Source organism: Schistocerca piceifrons, chromosome 2 (genome assembly GCF_021461385.2).
Source record: "Schistocerca piceifrons isolate TAMUIC-IGC-003096 chromosome 2, iqSchPice1.1, whole genome shotgun sequence".
Classification (NCBI taxonomy): Eukaryota; Metazoa; Arthropoda; class Insecta; order Orthoptera; family Acrididae; genus Schistocerca; species Schistocerca piceifrons.
This window is the reverse complement of record NC_060139.1, coordinates 529,983,090-530,002,679: the sequence shown is the minus strand read 5'-3', so window position 1 is coordinate 530,002,679 and position 19,590 is coordinate 529,983,090. Positions and strand designations below refer to the sequence as shown.

The 19,590-nt window shown below is 43.1% G+C and overlaps 2 protein-coding genes across 2 annotated transcripts in view; one reads left to right on the top strand and one right to left on the bottom strand.

Annotated features, from left to right (window-relative positions):
* Positions 1–19,590, bottom strand: part of LOC124776943 — a 106,848-nt gene that overhangs the window by 64,513 nt on the left and 22,745 nt on the right. The window lies entirely within an intron of this gene.
* Positions 3,509–18,751, top strand: LOC124776945. Its single transcript, XM_047252167.1, has 3 exons — positions 3,509–3,560; positions 15,191–15,418; positions 18,374–18,751. Exons 1-3 carry the CDS (start codon positions 3,533–3,535, stop codon positions 18,433–18,435), a joined length of 318 nt encoding a protein of 105 aa, XP_047108123.1. The 5' UTR covers positions 3,509–3,532; the 3' UTR covers positions 18,436–18,751.

Genomic DNA, 19,590 nt, shown 5'->3' with positions numbered 1-19,590 from the left:
TTTAAGGTTTTAGTGTAAATGGCATATCAGTTATGTATGTGGCAAATTCTGCCACGTCGAAGTTAATTATGTCACATTATCCATAGAAAAATGAAGTGAAATAATTTTCTTTTTGATGCCTTTAACCTCGCATTTTGGAAAAACGGACAAAATGTCTGGTGGGATACTGCAATCACTGGTTATACAATGTTACTTATAATCCGTCATGATTGCAAAAATGTTTATTCACGTAGCTGGTTACTGTCCCTCTAGAACCATCTTCAAATATGCAAATTTCGGTTACAGGAGTAACCCGTCGTCACACAGCAACATTCACATGCTGCATCCAGCTGAAAATTCCGGTATGATCTCGAGGGCTCTGGACAGTCTGTCGCACCACACTGGCGCTTCTCTTCTGGACTTTCCTCGTACTGTGTAACAAATGAGTGGACAGATGTGTCAACAAAGATGAATTCTCTGAAAACGTCTGTAGTGGTCTTATTATTTACTGTTGGTACTGCAAATGACAGACACTCCCTTTCCTACAGAGCACACGTACTTCTATTCCTGCAGCCCCTGCAGAACATGAACAGGAAGTCACGAACGTAGACTTCCTTTGATTACATCCCTATTAACAGTATAGTATCCATTTTGTTGATGAGCTTTTAACTGCTTCATCTTCGCCTTGTTGGCAACCAAAGTGACGGGCTACTTTTGTACTTTTTACAAACAAGGGACAGCTTTGACAATGAACTTTCGGAACCGGGCAAAACCATGAATAAAGTATCACCCGATCATAGAAAAACCAGTGGTCTGTATAAATTCCATTCAAAACGTTGCATTCTACCACAAGCAGCATTTTAATAGAGAGAAATAAAGTAACAAGATGTAATTGAAAGGTGAATAGGGAACTTTAAGAATATTAATATGTAATTCAGTGACGTCAGTGTAGCATGCACTTTCAGTCAAAAGTGCAAAAATACTCTGCCTAAAGTAATCATATAGCTCAAAACACACATATCCTACACACCTGATAGTGCTTATACGAATTCTCAATCTGCAGATAAGGAAGTGGTTAAAACAATCCAGACGAGAACAAAGTCAGCACCTCATTAGATCCACGTTTCTATATCCACAATCACTTCCATATTTTATCAGTCCAACAAACAACGGGACATTAATTACATTTTTTAATGATATTGTGAGTATGTCAGTGTCATTACAGGCCTTCCACCAAGTATAGTGCAAAATATGCATATACTCAGTTGCCAAAACTTGATTGTACATCCCAGAGTGAAGTGTATAATGACAAACTTATGTGAATCTTCTCTTGTGTTTTGGAACATTGAAGTCTTACATAATCAGCAATCCTTGTGATGTAGAGTTTATATGGGCGAAAGACGTAACCACCAAGAGATGGTAATGTTTTGTGGCTTTTAGTGGAATATCTTCAGCAAATATCTTTGCTTGGAAAATTTGCACTTAGACGAGTACGATGCGTATACCGTCATCATAAATTACGCAGCAACACGTTCTTTTCACTTGCTGCGTGTTCGCCAAGGAATGAAGTAAGATATCGTTTCATGTTGATCTTTCGTCATTGTTCTACTTGTGCTTGCCTCCGCATGAATGTTTCGTGGCAGGTTGATTCAAGTTCCTTTGAAATATTTGTCGCAATAGTGTCTTTTGACCCTTGAAAACAGTAAGTAAGGTTTTGCAGCTGCAGGAACAGAAGTACGTGTGCTCTGTAGGAAACAGCGTGTCTGTCATTTGCAGTACCAACAGTAAATAACAAGACCTCTACAGACGTTTTCAGAGAATTCATCTTTGTTGACACATCTGTCCACTCATTTGTTACAGAGTACGAGGAAGTTCCAGAAGAGACGCGCCAGTGTGGTGCGACAGACTGTCCAGAGCCCTCGAGATCATACCGGAATTTTCAGCTGGACGCAGCATGTGAATGTTGCTGTGTGAGGACGGGTTACTCCCGTAACCGAAATTTGCATATCTGAAGATGATTCTAGAGGGACAGAAACCAGCTACGTGAATAAACATTTTTGCAATCATGACGGATTATAGGTAACATTGTATAACCAGTGATTGCAGTATCCCACCAGACATTTTGTCCGATTTTCCAAAATGCGAGGTTAAAGGCATCAAAAAGAAAATTACTTCACTTCATTTTTCTAAGGAGAATGTGACATAAATAACTTCCACGTGGCAGAATGTACTACATACATAACTGATGTGCCATTTACACTAAAATCTAAAGCAATTAAACACTTATCATGTTAAGTACGTATGTGTTCCGTGTGTGGAGCTGTTAGTGATGTGTCAAGCATCGGCTCTTTCTCTCTAAGTCGTTCCTTGTGTGACTTTCCCTCAAACAGAAGGGTGGGGGAAAAGGTTGTAATTCGAAACAATTTACACATCTTCGCTTCTAGCCAGCTGAATATTTGATCTTTAAAATATTTCCTGATTTCTTATCCACTTTTTATGTGCTCCAGTCTTTTTCTGCATCACAAAGTTTATTCTACTGAATTGAAGCTTTTTCCCATTTTCCAAGTCACAACATTGTCTTGCGTTAAATTATTACTTACTATGGCGCACGACCAACGCAGTATCACAAAACCGTCGATACTTCATGTACAATGTCTTTCCTAAGAGTCGATAAGTGTCCTTTCTCTGGAGTTATAACAGATATATGCCATTTCCGTTTCGAATTGTGTTGCTAGACTCAATCCCAACAAACAATGCTCGTCTAGCCTTTCATTTGACTGCTAGTGTCTACAGATGGCGTCGATTTCTTGCTCTTTACTCGCAAATAGATTTTTTAAGGAGGGGAATTTTACGTGCCCATACGATATAGCGCTCCCAAATTTAATCCACGGTAAGTTAGATGTATAACTTTGGATAACAGTCTGTAGCTAAAGAATTAACCACATATTTCAAATAGATTTAATGTATTATAAAGGACATAGAGGTGTAGGTCTCGAAACAATTACAAGTGCTGCAAAAAGCAAAACATTACGTCTAAGAATAATAAAAAAAATTATAAGATGTAGGAAACTGCTTATGTTGTCTCTAGAGTACACTCCCTCGTATGATTCTAAGATTGGTAACTAGACTGTAGTATCTAAGTACTAAACTTCCTCTATGCACAGGAGTTTCCTCTTTATACCGGACGGTGAATGATATAAACGTCACTGACATTTGTTCACCTCCTTTCATCAGCATTCGAACCGTACGACATTAAAAGATAGGCTTTATTGAGAGAAAAAAATATTCCTTTCCAGTTTGTGCCTAATGTATGGTAACCAGTTTTATTAAATGCTGTAGTTGTAATGCTGATAATACGTATGACACAGCGAACGATCACAGATGCTTTCAAGTACAAGGAAAGTCAATCTGCTGCTAGTTGCTGCAACCAGAGTTCACGGAACGGAAAATGAGGAGGGAACTTAACGATAACATTCGATGATGCCATCGAGTATCTAAACATATATAAATGAAAATATAACGCAGAGAGCAGTAGTAGTTTTTGTCGAGTACAATGAAGCCTGCTTTGTTGCTTGTTGCTGGTAAGTATTGGCAGAATTTATTATGTGTCATTCACGATAAACATTTTTTTCTTAACCCAATTTTACATAATTTCTCATGTATTAATCCGTGCGAAAAGGTATTTCCATGTATAGAAAGATGGTTGATTGGCCGAAAAGAAAAAGTGAAATGCATTCCATGACTCTTTGAAATGCACATCTTATTTCGAACGGGCACTTCTTAATCTTTACTATTGTGAAGCTTATCTCGTCCAGTGCAAGCTGTTTGCTATATCGAATCATCAGCAGAGTGCAGTAAGCAACTGTTAAACCACTTGGACCACATCCTATTCTTATTGTATCGTAACGTTATTCTCACATATACTCTCCTGTGCATAAAACTGTTGCACAATAAGTAGAAACAAAGCATCTAATATGGAGATCGATGCTTACCGATACTATTTAGACAGTTACAACCCAATCGTCATTGCTCGAGTATTTGCTGTGTACAAAACTTTATAAATGTAAAAAAAAGAAACGCTACGAGTGGTTGTCTTAACGTAGGAAACCGTGATTATGTATCACAAAGTTGTATGAATGAATTTAGAAATCAGAATAAAATGTTATACATCTCCAAAACGATTGAAAGCTCCATTTGGTAAATAGCTAATTACACTGAATTCACGCAAATACTTTAACAAAGGTAATGCGGTAAATAAACAAAATGCGCTTGCGCGATCTTCGATGTTAAAAAAAAAAAAACACGCGTAAAATGAACACTAAAGACGTTAATCTGTGATGATATAATTTTAATAAAAATTTTAATTGCGACTAGCAACACTTTTAGATACTATATTGCGTCACGCAAATAACGATAAAGCTGTGTCTGAAAATATCTTTAGTCGTGGCCGGAAGTAATTAATTCCTGATCCTTAGCTGATACTATTCGAATAGTGCCGTAGAAACTTTCCCTCAAGTCAACAACCTACTGCCAGTACTAATGTTATGTAGAGATAGGTTATTTACAGAACACAACATAAAATCATAAAATTACTTTTGCTTCTAGATAGCTAGTATAGTTTTGTCACTCAAACATGAATTGCACTTATATCACTTTTTGTTTCAACTGATTGTCTGTGTTAGCATAGCAATTAGTTCACATACACGTGCTCCTTCACCTATATCTTAGCTTCCCCCTTATTATAACATCAATTCCAGCACAATTCGTCATTTCTGCCCAAAGCCACATGTCTGTACCACAACGCAGATTGTTCGCAACTCATCCCTCCGTGCGTTCTTCCACCAACGATATTATTGTTACATGAAATGTATGACCCGTGTCATACAAATATAACATCCCTGTCATTTCCAGACTACTTACTACAACGACTTGACATAATTATTTTTTATTTATTCTTTCAGCATATATTACAGGCTCATAAAATATCATTTATGATTAATTTCACAAGTACATACAGTTCCAAAAATGGTTTTAAATTTATGAAACCAAATAGCTGGAAAACACGTGCTGCACGGTGTCGTAGTTTTACAAGCTATTACATAAGACCTGCATTTGTGAGCCATCTGTAAAGGAGGGGATCAAAATGGAGTTTGGTATTTTCTTTGTGAAACAGCAGGCATCAATGTTCTGGTGATTTCAGAAAAAAACGACAACGGAAATGTTTTTTATAAACTGTTCAAAATACATAACTGTTTTATTAGAATTAACGTATATGCTGCACTTGAAATGAACTGTGAAGACGGTTTAGAGTATCACCAAGTACACGTAGCTCTAAAAGTATGTATCTTAGACTTCATGTCTTCGGGACATTTTGCTTATGTTTTCGTCTAACCTGCCACCTCCCAAACTATTGCATACTCCTTTTACACTGTGTAAAGTGTGAACAGTTATAGTCATATCATAGCTTGCTGTCGTACCTTTGAAAATATCTTTCCGACTATCACTTTGGTTCCATTAAGACTGTTGTGTTGTACTATTTCTGCAGTGAGTTACCGAATAAAATCATAAATCAGGTCCGATATCCGGTATTCTCGTACGTTGTCCTCTAAATGACATTTCGGAACTGTATCGAATATTGATCGGAATATTTCAAGGAACGAGGCTTCGATGTGGGCGACATTGCCCATAGTGTGATTCCTTGTTGATGAGTATCACAAGACTAGTGTTTGCTGAATCAGTATGGTTTCTTATGGAGGGGACTTCCGTCCACCAAATCGGTCATCAACCGTGGGTATAAAAGGGGTTCATCTATTCTGCAACTACAACGAGATAGGCATCCAATCATGTGTGCTTTTTTCGAGTCGCTCGGCATGCTTTGTCGCTCTTTCGACCTACGGATAACTTCTGCTGGAACGGGAGAAAGTTGTGTATAGGACCTTAAAGACATGTTCTTAGATCCAGATACATTTCCACTACTGAGCGGTATTAGTTTCTGCCCCCAGGGGCTTAGCATTCATTTGCTGAGTACGGGCTTGGCGACCCCGGGGTCCTGAGGTGGGGACTGATCAGCGCAGCCAGTCTCCTGTCACCGTAACCCCGGACATGCTTCAGCGACCACCGTATGGCGCGGTGGTGGAATGTTGTGTGCTGCAGGGAATGGTAATCTTGGCTTGATCTCCTGGATTGCGAGGAAGGCCAGCCTCTATAAGAACCCCTCAAACTTACGGTGTGCTCCGCGCCTATAAAGTGTATGGCTGTTGGGGTGGGACAGTCGCAAGCGGGCAACCTCTGGGGCACCTGCCGCACCCCAGTTGTATAAGGCTTACTCAGGCACGCGGGGCTCTGTCTGCGCGGACCTTTAGTTCCCTAGCTGCTCGTGGGACTGCAATGGACCCTTCGACCTCTACATTTTCCCCTACGCTTGGATTGGGTGGGCCACTGGTAGGAAAACACACCCCATCGAAAATGCGACTTCGAGCTACGAGCCCTCCAGCGCCTGGTGTTGCTAGAGATTTATCAGACTGTCGTAACAGAGCACATGCTGATAATCAGAATGTGTTTTTGATTTGAAACGGAAGGAGGGTCGCTTTGAGAGCGTTTCTCCCTTTTACATCCACAAGGGTCTTGAGGGAATTGCAGGAACACTGAAATTTGTGAAGCGACTGTGCAATGGGACTCTGTTAGTTGAGACTTCTAGTTACCGTCAAGTCGCTTCTCTTCGGAAAGCAACCTGTCTCGGAGAGTACGCTATCGAGACCGAGCTCCACTCCACTTTGAATTATAGTAAGGGTGTTGTGACATGTAGGGACTTGGTGGATATCCCCACAGACGAGTTAAAATCTGAGTGGACGAAGGTATAGTTGACGTGCAGCATATTATGAAACGAGTCGATGGGGACCTCATCAAATCCGACTCGTTTATTCTCACGTTCAGTTGCCCGAGACTCCCAGGGCACGTTAAAGCGGGGTTCTTACGTTTGCCAGTACTGCCATATTTCCCTAACCCAATGCGCTGTTTTAATGTCAGCGCTTTGGGCGTACTACGTTGGGGTGCAATGGGTTGGCCACTTGTGGTAAAAGTGGTCAGCCTGCCCATGAAGGGGGCGATTGTTCATCGCCTGTGAAGTGCGTGAATTGCTCTGGGAGTCACACTGTCTGGAGCCAAGTCTGGCCCATCTATCTCGAAGAACGGAAGATACAGGAGTTTAAAACATCTAAGCGCATCCCCTATGGTGAGGCTAAGAAGCTCTTTAAGGCCTTGCTACATCATTCGCTTCTGCTCTGAAAAAACCGGTACAAATGGCCACTGTTGCTACGCAAACGGAGGCTGCTAGTGTTAGCACTAATACCTTCATTTGCCAGTGCACTTGTGCTGCTGCGGTTGTTTTGCAACCTGCAGCTCTCCCCGCAACGTCGGACAAGGCCGTGGTTGCTGACATTGGGGTACTTCCTGCCTCTCCCCATATGGAGGCTTCTGCCCCGGCAAGTACAGCTCCAGCTATTGACAAGGCTCTGCATTCAAAGCCCCCCAAGACAAAGACGCCGAAGGTGAAGGTTTTGCCACCTCAAGAGACTAGTCAGGGTCGGTCAGATGACGAGACCATCGTACTGTCTGACAACTCCCGTGAGTCGTCATTGGAGCTGATGGACATTGGTGTCGACCGGGGGCGATCTTCTCGCCCCAGGAATAAATCTCTGGCCCGTACGGGCTCTCTTCCAAAGCACAGAGGCAGGGTGAAAGTTCAGCCACCCTGATCACTGGCTCCCATATTAGATTGGAACCTGAATGGGTTCAGGACGCATGTGGCCGAATTACAACTCCTTGTACGAGAGTGCCCTTTGTGCTTATGTCTCCAAGAGACACATTTTCGGGCCACTGACGCTCCTCCTTTATGGGGCTATACCGTGTATCGAAAAGATGATCTGATGGGGGAAAGAGCAAAGGGTGGTGTTGAGGTTTTTGTCCGTGGCATGCCCCCCTGATCTGAGCTCCCTCTCGTTACAGACTTGCAAACGGTCGCAGTTGACCTTCTTGTGGGTCGGGGGCTCACAGTCTGTTCAGTTTACTTACCACCCCAGGATGCGATAGACTCTGCGGCTCTCACAGACCTTATTAGCCAACTCCCCCGCCCATTTCTTCTTCTGGGGGACTTCAATGCTCATAATGTCTTATGGGGCTCTCCGACTACTTGCCCCAGGGGTCGCATTCTGGAAAGCCTCATGATGTCTGAAGAACTGTGCATCCTCAACTCTGGTGCTCCCACTCATTTCTGTACTGCTTCCGGGTCATCATTGGCTACTGACCTTTCCTTTTTCTCTCCAGCACTCACGGATTCTGCTCTGTGGGAGGTTGCTGCTGACCTCCATTCTAGTGACCACTTCCCCCTTTGGATTCGCCTCCTGTATGAGGCTGTGGCATTACCAGTGCCGCCCTGGTGGCACCTCTGCAGAGCTGACTGGACACTTTTCAGCCAACTGGCTGTTTTGGAACACCGTGCCAGCGTCCACGAATGGGTAGACCATGTTACAGCCGTGATCTCCCATGCTGCTGAATTGTCAATCCCACGGTCATCCGGTCATCCCGAGAGGCGTCCTGTCCCTTGGTGGACCACTCAGTACCGTTCAGCTATCCGAGCCCGCCGTGCAGCTCTGCGCCGCTTCAAGTACCGTCCTTCAGCTGACAATCTTGCGGCCTTTCGGGTGGCAAGGGCAAAAGGCGGCGAGTGATTAAAGAGAGCAAACGACGGTCATGGCAATCGTTCTTGAACTCCATCTCCCGCTCCACTAGTTCTACGAAAGTATGGGAAGCCATCAGGAGGATTTCCGGGAAACTCAGCCAACTACCTGTCACGGCATTGCTGCATCAAGGATGTCTCCTCACGGCGCCGAGAGACGTTGCCCAGACACTGGCCATGCATTTTGCGGAATCTACCGCCACTATCAACTGTGATCCAGATTTCTGCCGCTACCGCACTGCCATCGAGAGGGGTCACTTGGACTTCCGGTCTCCAAATTCTGAACCCTACAACTGCCCTTCACAATGTGGGAACTGAATTCGGCGCTGTCTGTGGCTCATGATTTTGCGCCTGGTCATGATCAAATCCGGTACAGCATGCTGCAGCACTTGTTGCTGTCATCCAAGGAAGTTCTCCTGAATTGTTTTAATATGATATGGTTATCCGGCATGTACCCTGACTCGTGGAAGGAGGCGCTTTTGATTCCCCTCCTCAATCTGGGGAAGGACCGAACGCATCCCAGTAGCTATCGAAGTATTGCTTTGACGAGCTGTGTCGGGAAGACGTTGGTACGCATAGTCAACCGTCGCCTGGTTTGGCTCCTCGAGACCAGGCAGCTCCTTAGGCCCTCTCAGTGTGGCTTTCGGAGATGTCGCTCCACTATAGACAACTTGACCCTGCTTGAGGCGGCCATACAGCAGGCCTTGCTACGTAACCAGCATGGTCTGGGTGTATTCTTTGACATTAATAAGGCGTATGACACTACTTGGCGCCGCCTTATCCTCAATCAACTCCATGAGTGGGGCTTTCGTGGCTGTCTCCCCATCTTCATTCGGTCCTTTCTTTCCCACCGCCTCTTTCGATATCGGGTTGGTAATGCGCTATCTGATTTGTACGTGCAGGAGAATGGTGTGCCTCAGGGAAGCGTTTTAAGTGTCATCGTCTTTGCCGTCGCCATTAACAGTATCACGTCCACTATCCGGAGTCCTGCCCAGTGCTCCTTGTTTGTGGACGATTTTGCTGTTTTCTGTTCTTCCTCCAGTCTTGTCACTGCTAGTCGGCAGTTGCAGCTTACGATAAAGCGCTTAGAGGCATGGACTGCGAAGACAGGTTTTACCTTTTCTGCAGAGAAATGTGTGTGTGTTCATTTTAATCGTTCTCGACGTCTTTTTACCTCCCCTGAATTGCGTCTGAGGGACACCGTTCTTCCTTTTAGAGACACTGTGAGGTTCCTGGGCCTCACTTTTGATTCCAAGTTGTCGTGGTTGCCTCACCTTAACGACCTAAGGTGCGGGCCCTGAAGGCACTGAATATTTTGAAGCGTCTGAGCAATCGGTCCTGGGGAGCAGATCGGGCGTAGCTGCTGCAGTTTTATAGGGCTTTCGTCCGATCGCGTCTTGACTATGGTTGCACCGTGTATGGGTCAGCAAGGCCTTCGTATCTGAAGATTCTTGACGCATTACACCATGAGGGTATCCGGCTGGCCACTGGTGCCTTCCGTACCAGTCCCATACCCAGCCTGTGCGCTGAGGCAGGAGAACCGCCGCTCGCCATCCGGCGGAAACTCCTCATGGTGCGACGGTTGTGTCAATTCCTTGCCTGTCCTGCCTCCCCTGCGTAACCTACCGTTGCCCGACCGCCAATGGAACGTCTCTTTTCCAGTTGTCCCAGGGCAACAAGACCATTTGGGATTCGTGCCAAGAATTTGCTTGAGTCCCTTGGTGTGGAGCGTGTGACCCCCCAACGACGAGGTTTTACTCGCCTGCCTCCCTGGTTGCTCCAGAGGCCCAGCGTCCTTTTAGACTTGTGGAAGTACCGGAGGAGCTGCACTCCTACGTTTGTTTTTACCTCCTTATTTTCCGATAGTTTACACCAGCATCACGACCATGTACCAGTATTTACGGATGGCTCTAAACAGGGGGACTCTGTTGGTTCCCTGATCGAGTCGTCAAGTTACGGCTTCCTGCGGCGTTTACCATCTTTGATGCCGAATTCTTTGCGATCTTGCGGGCATTGGAGCAGATGAGATGTGTTCCCAGCCTTATGTTCCTCAACTGTTCTGACTCACTGAGTGCACTTCAGACCATGCAACACTTGTACCCAGCGGATACAGTCGCCCAGAACATCCATGATGCCCTACTCCACCTGCAACGGCAGGGGGAGGAGGTTTCTTTCTGCTGGGTGCCGGGGCACGTGGGTATTAGGGGAAACTAACTGGCGGATGTGGCTGCCAAAGATGCATGTTCCCTCCCTCACGTTGTTGAATGTGCCGTCCCCCTCCATGCTGTTACCTCCCTCCTGCGTTTTCGTGTTATGCGTCAATGGGAAGAGGATTGGCTGGCAGTCGGTGACAATAAGCTGCGTCTGGTCAAGGCCACCACGCGGCCATGGCGTACGTCCTACCAGTCATTCAGGCGGGATGAGGTTCTCCTCACTCGCCTCCGAATCGGGCACAGTCTCTTAACACACGGTTTTTTACTCCGGCGGGAGGACCCCCCAATCTGCAGTGCTCGTGGGGTCCAGATTACTGTCCACCACATTTTACTTGACTGTCTTTTATTCTCTGACCAGGGGTTTCATTGCCACCGGATTTGCCCTCTATTTTGCAAGACGACGCAACGACTGTGGTTAAAGTCTTAAGGTTTTGTGTCCTGTCCAGTTTGTTGCCTCGGATTTTGGGAAGGGGGTTTTAATGTGATGCTGGGTGATTGGCTCACCAAGGTTTTAGGTAAGAGGTCCGCCGGTCACGAATACCTCCTTGTTTCCCTTCGGTTTCTGTCCTCCTTTCGTTGTGTTCCCTTTCCTTTTTTAGTGCGTTTCTTCTCCTCTTGTTTTGCCACTGTACGTGAGGATTTGGAACTGCATCAGGTTTGTGTGTTTTAGCCGTTCTCCTTGTTCGCTGTCCGTCTTAGTCCCTTCACTGCATGTGTTCCTGTTTTTATGCGTTTGGGCGCTGATGACCACGCTGTTTAGCCCCCGTAAACCACAGACACACACACACGGTATTAGTTTCTACTTGTTCGATCAGTTACGTCAATGTCTACTAGCTGGGTCTTTTGAGACAATTCAACGAAACCCAATTCTGTGGTGAATCAGATTCGGAAAAGCGAAATCAGTACTTCGTCCTTTTCTCCTAGATTTGTCGAGAGGGTGTCAGTACGGTCAAAGAGTGACTTAATAAGTGAAGATGTCTATGTTGTACCAATACATGTTAAGTTTTTTGGTCAGATCGGCTAGTGAGTGATTAACTTAAATATCATAGCTGCTTTCAGGTTTTGCTTTTAACAAGGCTCCGAAATCTTTAAACGAGTATTGAAGCTCTTAATGTTTTGACAGAAACTTAGTAACGTATCACTAGAACTGTGACGGGTCTTTGCATTTCACTGAAAACTTGCTGGGCTCATACAGGTCTAAAACGCAGTTTGCAAATACTCGTAGAGTTGACCATTTTGTGTTTCACACCCTCGTCACTAATGGAGCTGAATATTCGATCTTGACAGCTGCAATACACTGTAGTCAAATTCCTGATATTTCTTCTGAGGGGGAATTCTTTCCTATATCCAGTAACATTCTATTGACACTAAAAGACGTTCAATTTGTAACTTCCCTATGATCACTGAGCTTCTCTTTCATAACAACTGATACGGGAACTCTGAGTCTGTTAGATGTAAGAGAGTGGCTTCTGTAACTAAAATGTTAGAGGTACTTGTCAGATATGAATTAAAATGAGCGTATGGCATTTGTCAGAGAAATTGCCCAGAACAGTCTCACACAAATCCTGCCTGTGGCACCAGGTTTAATCACATTGCTCTACTATTTAATAGCTATATGTATTTTGAGAGTTAGTGACTGGTTTTGGAATCCTTTTACACTTGAGAAGTAAAGAACCATGACGCTAAGCTGTGATACATACTGGAATGCGCATGCAACACCTCTTGTAGGAATGGTGAAAAGAGGACGCCAGCTTTATTTAAGCAACAAAAAAAGTTACTGCACCAGTTACGTTTTCCTGACAATTGTTTTCGCTATTTTATTTGACCTTAGTGTTGTTGGAAGCAACATAAGTTTTCGATCATTTGTCTGCGTGTGTGTAATTCAACGATTTTTTCCCATGCGGTCGTCTGTTTAGTCCTCACTGCAATTAAAAAACCAGAAAATATAAATCATAGAACATAATTTCAGCTATTCAAGGATAATATTTTTGGAATACCTTATTACGCATTCCTTACAGCGTTCAAAATACAGAGATTGAGTCAATTCACAATGTTTGTTTGTGCACTTTGAACTGTAACGTATGATGGCACGTTCTTCGTTGCCTCTATGAAATGTTTCGGTGTGCTGGCTGAAAAATTTTCTCATGCGTTAGATTTCAAATAATTCTGTAAAAACTATAAGAGGGTCTTACAAACGTAAGACGTACTGCAATAATGAACAGCAACGAAAAATGCGCTACAAGTCTCTAACTAAACAAACTACTAACAAAGGGAATAAAGAAAGGTAAAGATAAGTACGGACAGGCACATAAAAAACAATGTTAAACAATAAGTAGCATAAAGAAAACAAAAACTGCTGGAGAATCATGTAAGTATTAGAAAGCCAAATAGAGGCCACATAATAAACGCTACTGAAGAAAGCGAATGCAGTGAAAAAACTCTTATATTCTTTACAGAAAACTACGTAGTGAAACTGACAACAAGTATCCAACACAACAGTTGCATAATAAAGAAAAACTGCAATTACTGGAAACACATTACTAGATCACAGAGTATAAAGAGAAGTACAAGAGCCCTATAGTTACCATATTGAGATCTCATTCCAAAGAACAGAAGGAAACATGTCCAGTCGTATTAAGAGCAAACTACAGATCCAACAGCGAGAGGATGCATTGTCTTCTTGGCAGATGCCATCGTGCCTAAGAACATTAAACAGTATGGAGGGGTGGACACGGTCCTCAAGCACAAACGCATAGTAGTTTAGATCGATTATGCCTTCCATTATGGAGAATCACCCACACGAATACATTCCTCAGACCATAACGCTCCCTCACTCATCGCAGATTGTCTGCCTTGAGACGTTTCACGCCCTACCCGCCACCCGCCTTGTACCCGATCGAGCATGAAAAGTCTTTCGCCTAAAACGGCCGCTCAAAGCAGGTCCGGTTCAGGTATTGGAGTGAAAATTGAAGCCTTCGTCGCCGGTGAACAGCAGTCGACGTGAGCGTATGAATGTGGTACCTACTGTGAACAGCGGACTTTCGCGGGATAATCGTTGAACAGATACTGCTGGTAGCCCTGTGGTTCATCTGGGGCGTCTTTCCCTCAACTGTTGCATGCCTGTTCATCCGTACACATCTCCGCAACTGTCTTTCACTTCTGTCATCTATGATCAATGCTGCCCCACTGGTCATGCTGTCAGTTTTCGATAGTGCAGTTTTACCATGCACAGTTCACTTTAAGCAGGGTGACACTTGAACAGTTTACAAACTGAGGCGTGCATCCACTCTTTGCCAGAAAGGCAATAATCGTTCCGTTTTGGACGTCAGATAAATAGCTTCGTTTCCGCATTATGACAACGATTGCACTCCCTGATGATCTTTATATAGCCTCCACTGATAATGCTACACCCTACCTTTGATGAGTGGTTATCTCGCGTTGATGTCGAACAAAGGCGGTGGTCACATTACTGTGACGGAACCGTGTATGTACTAGTGTCTTGGACTTGACGTAGATAGTGAAATGACTCTGATGTCTCCTGTCGTACAATATGCGGATTATCACAAGAAGTTACGGGAGACGTTCCATGCAAGGCTGTCACTTCTTTGCCTCTAAATTTAGTTTGAATGTAACAGAAAAACAAACAAATACTAATGGTACCTATTAATCTTCTCTATCACGTGATTTTCAGAGGACGGAACAGGGACAATATTTTAATAGGTTACGTTCATTATCTTGGTGAGGAGCAAAAGACTTTACAGAGCCGTCCACTTGGAGATATGTGTGCTTTTCAGTGAAACCCCAGCTACATGATCGTAACGAGAAAGGCTTCCAGCTTCTGCAATTCCTTTTTATTCTTTACTACTAAGGGTAGAGCGGGCTGTCTGATGTCAAAACCAATCAAGAACATAATTTTATCAGGCAAATATCTGGCTAGCTTTTAGTGAGGCAGAGACTTACTAAAAAGGCTAACCTTCCCAAATATAAGTGAGGAAAGATCTAATATTGTCAATTTAATTATGAGATAATCGCAATCCACCAAGAACTTGAAAGACCACTGTAATTGTATATTGGAATACTTGTCCGACATGAGCATATCGTGCATGGCGCTGTTGATTCGTTGTTTTTTATTTTCTGCTACCAGCGGACTGTTCAAGTAACACATATATAGCATACTGAAGCGATGCAGTGCTAAGTGGGAGGGTTGCACTAGCAGCCATTAGACGAAATAAAGATCTTTAATTACGGTCACTGACCTTTACAGCACTGGTAGCAGTGGCGGAGGTCCACGGACAACCAGAAGAGTCGACCACCGCCAACATCGGGAATGAGAATCTAAGCACCGGAAATATCACGGCTGAGAATATATTTCTGGGGAGGTCGTCCTACACGGAAGATGACGGTGATACCATTTGTGTCGCAGCAGACAACAAGTTCTACTTGTATGCTAATTCGTTGAAGCTGTATTCTTGCTACAACCAACTACCGAAAGGTAAGTTACTCTGAAGAAAACTGTTTTCTGTTCATAATTGACAAGATAAAACCAGTTTGTTCAGCATAAAATTTCGCGAATGGTCTCACAGCGAAAGTGAAAATATGAGTGAAATCAAATCATCACGGAACAGTGGCTACCCTTGCCTCACCGAAATTACGAAATTGCAACTCTTCATGATTCTCCTCCAAAACAATTCAGAGCAATTTGCTGCGCATATTTAGTCCACCTTTTATAGTAATTTTCTTGCCCCTTAAAACTAAACACCCTTGAATTCCTTTAGGAGGATTATGTCGTGTAACGTGACATGAAGTACGCAATGGGCCATAGTTTCAACATTTTACGAAAAGATATGTTAACAGGCGACGGAAGTTGCTACGAGTGCCGTGGTCCGTAGTGTGTGGTTAATTTTCACAGTGCATGTGTTGGCAGTGAAGTACACACACCTATACTAAGCTTAACACTATAAACCGATAGGCAACGTACACTTTTCTTCATACGCTGTAGAAGGCCGACAACTGGATTAGTGTGTATAAACAATACCCGCCATACGCTGAGGAGCAAGTAGAAATAGGCTTGCAAGTTTAAAGAAGTTAAATATTAAACGACGCGGTGACATAGAGACGAAGAATTAGGTGAACTGGGCAATGATAAGTGAACGTACTGGACTACATCTTATCGGAAACATAATGTTGGCATTAAATTAGGGCACAGACTCATTCATTGTTTTAGTGAGACACCTACAATGTAATATCGGACCGAAATATATGCTACTTATAGGCGATGACACACTGTACTAGCAATCAACCGTATAAACATTGCAAAAAATTTCCCAAATATCGGGCATTTATATGGCAAATAGCAGCATGCCACATATGTTAATTAGGAGTCAGTGAAGGTTGAAAAAAGAACCTGATAAAAGCACGTTACTTAGGCCAGACTAAAATGTCGCGAAAGAAGAAGATGTGGGGTTGTCGTATTACTGGTTAAGTTTTCCACTGCGTTGGAAGTTGTGCCTGCACGCGTGTTGGTTAGCACAAGAGTACATGAAAGTTAAATAATGAAACTTTAGATGAAAATGTCTAGAAAACAAGCGGCAAAAACTACATGTATAGTAAGTTTGTTACTATACAACCACGACATTATTTAGCTTGGCTTTTCGTGGCCACTGCTGTAAGCAGGCTGATACATTGCAGTCATCAAGAACAGTGGTTAAGAAAAACGCACCATCTATCGAAGCTTTCAGAAAAGCTGTGCTTATACTGTGAAATTGCTCGTCGTGTTCTAGCAAAATATCACGATTAAAACTCATGATGTGCCGACCGAAATGCCCCAGCCCCAGGTGCAATAAAATAGTGGACGATTAATAAACAGAAGGTGGCCTCGCATCTCGCACAAAGCTGAGGTCCATAACTTCACAGGGATCATGCAAAGAAACACTGGCACAATTTCAAGAGAATAATTCTTCAAACTCTAACAAAATGTGTATCTTCTAGAGTTGGGGAAAACTGAAGATCTCACCACTACAAACTTTTGGTCTCTCTCAAAACAATTAACATTTTGGTGACCTTGCGCTCTCCAAACTTGGCATTCTGAGTGATGGAGAAAGGTACCTAATTCATTCAGTGTTTCTAAAGGGTGATTCCGTCGTTTAGCATCCGCAGTTCTGACTTTGACGATAGCTTCTGACAGTACGGCGCAATTGTAAATTCTTTGTGATTGCGTTTAGCTGTTGTCTATTCAAGTCTAATAATTGAATGTATGTCAGCGATGAGTCTCTATCTGTGTCCTTTGATGTTCGTGACTATTAAGTATCACGAGGGCTAAGTCCCATCACAAATCAGCAATCAACTATCCCGTTATCTGTCTAAACGGTAAAGATGATTTTACTACAGTCCGACTTCTGACTAATAATTCCAACCGTAAAACTTTTAAAATTCAGATCGTCTTTAAAATAACCTAGCAGCGCTTAACATGCGTACTACTATTGCAAGAGTACAAGAGAGAAATGAAGTTAACATCTCCATTGCCGAGTTACATTGTAGTCACCGCAAACTTACAGCTCAATGGGGCTACAACCCTCTTCTAGGAAAAATGTTATCTTTGGTCAATTTATGGTCTGGGGTTTAACCTTTGTAAATAATAATTTCTTGAATTCTTTCTGTTTCGTATCATATGGTATTCTTTCATCCAGTCCTTTCTATATGATAAGCTTTAGTACTTACATAACACAGTTGTTAATTAAACAGTAAAGAGTGTAAATTTTGTTGTCAGTAGCTGTCGTCACTGTCAATATGACTGATTTTTCTATTTCTTTACGCAACAAAAGGGTGTTCGTTATGGTTTGGGAGAACGTTTGGACGGCGGAATACTGTTGCTGACCTGTACATGAAGGACAGAGTAAACGCATTTCATCCAGTCACGTTGGGTCGTTCTACTGTTAAGATGGTCTCACGTACGACAAAGTTTTACGGTTACTGGGGACCGGCGGCGCTGACCATTCCCTAAACACAAACTCAGGGATCGCCAGATCAGTTCCCAGCGAACGAAACCGAGGTCCCTCAGGTTATCGTCATTTGCCTCGTTACAGGGTACATGTGTTGCCTACTGAATGCTTCGCACGTCAGGAGCATTACCCTCCTAGAGAAACGTGGTTCTAGTGATATCCGTAAACTTTCCAAATACGCTATAAGTCAGGTTTATTCGCGTCGCCAATCTTCCAACTGTCTGCTATAGTACCAGTAGGAATAGGAACACTGTAACATAGCACACTGTGTGACCCCACATTATCTCTGATACACGACCGTAACATAATCTTGTCACAATGCTGACAGTGAAATTCGTGCTATGTAAAATAGGTGAAGACTTACCGTTGTCTTATCACTAGTAAAATTAAACTGCTACGTTATTTTTGTACTTCCTATCATTACTAATGCGCATTTCTCTTCATTTCAGTTTACGTCGTGAAACCAAAGAGTCAATGCAAACCATACCTGTCAGATTGTCCCAGGAACTAGGTGTATTGCAAATCAGTTGGCTCAGATTGAATCGTCTGCGAGGGAGTGGAGAATAAATAGCTGGACTGCTGACTGAAGACATCTGCTGTTTCCAGAGGAGCCAAGAAACTGGAAGAGTGTCAGAACTTGACTCATATACTTAAAAATAACCGGTCGAATCTACACATCCTATTCTGTGTCAGATTACTTCACGACATGCAGTAAATATCATTACTGTAAAGATTAGTATTAAAAACATTGCATTTGTATTCTTTTTATGTTTCTGTTGTTTCCATAATAGTTGTATGCCGACGCAATAAAAGTGTAGTTTCATGACGTCAACTGTTATATTAAACGGTACAAGATATTACTCTACCTACAGGTTCACGTAAATACTGACAAACTACGGAGTGTTATTAATAACATCAAATGCATTTCATACGTTATCCGCGCTGACCTCCTATATTCCCAATGTCCACTTCCAACCTTAACACACTGACTGCCACGAGGACACCGGCGGCCACCGCAAAGTCTCACGACTTACGCCACTGCTAAGCCTTACCTAGCCTGGGAAATAAGTGAAAAATTTGTAATCCAGAGGAAATGGTGCCGTATCTCACTTTTCTATATAAATTTATTGCAAGCAATTTGAAATATCGCTCCAAGATGCGTGTTCGTATTGTCGAAGTAGTAAAAGCGACCGTGAACCGTCTCAATTACTAAATCTTGTGATGTGGATCTTAAGCACAAGTACGTGCTCAAAAGTAATGACTCCGAAGTTTTATATATGAAAACTTATAAAGCTTTTTAAGTATAATAAACTTTATTAACACTCTATCCTCATTCTTCCTGTCACTATGTTTATCCAAACAAGGCAACAGTTTCTTGATACCCCCACTGTAGAATGTTTGACTTTGTTGAAGGGGCCACAACATTACTTCTACTTGCTCCGCTTCATCACTATCAAAGTGAAACCCTCTAAAAGTTTTCATCGAGTTTTGGAAAAAGATGACGGGCGGATGGGGCATAGTCGGGTGTATGGAAGATGATCTGTTACCTCGTATACAAGGTGTCGGGTTGTTACACATGTCGCAAGTACATGCTGTGTCGTTGCCATGATGAAGGAAAGGTAGCTCCATGTGTGCAAGAACTCTTCGATTCGTCTTTTCAGTTTCT

What these genes read in the sequence shown, in the direction of transcription:
- LOC124776945 (XM_047252167.1), top strand. Translation starts at nt 3,533, where the DNA reads ATGAAGCCTGCTTTGTTGCTTGTTGCTG. An exon ending in TGCTTTGTTGCTTGTTGCTG is followed by an intron (nt 3,561 to 15,190) that starts GTAAGTATTGGC and finishes TGACCTTTACAG; the next exon opens with CACTGGTAGCAGTGGCGGAG. An exon ending in CTACAACCAACTACCGAAAG is followed by an intron (nt 15,419 to 18,373) that starts GTAAGTTACTCT and finishes TCTTCATTTCAG; the next exon opens with TTTACGTCGTGAAACCAAAG.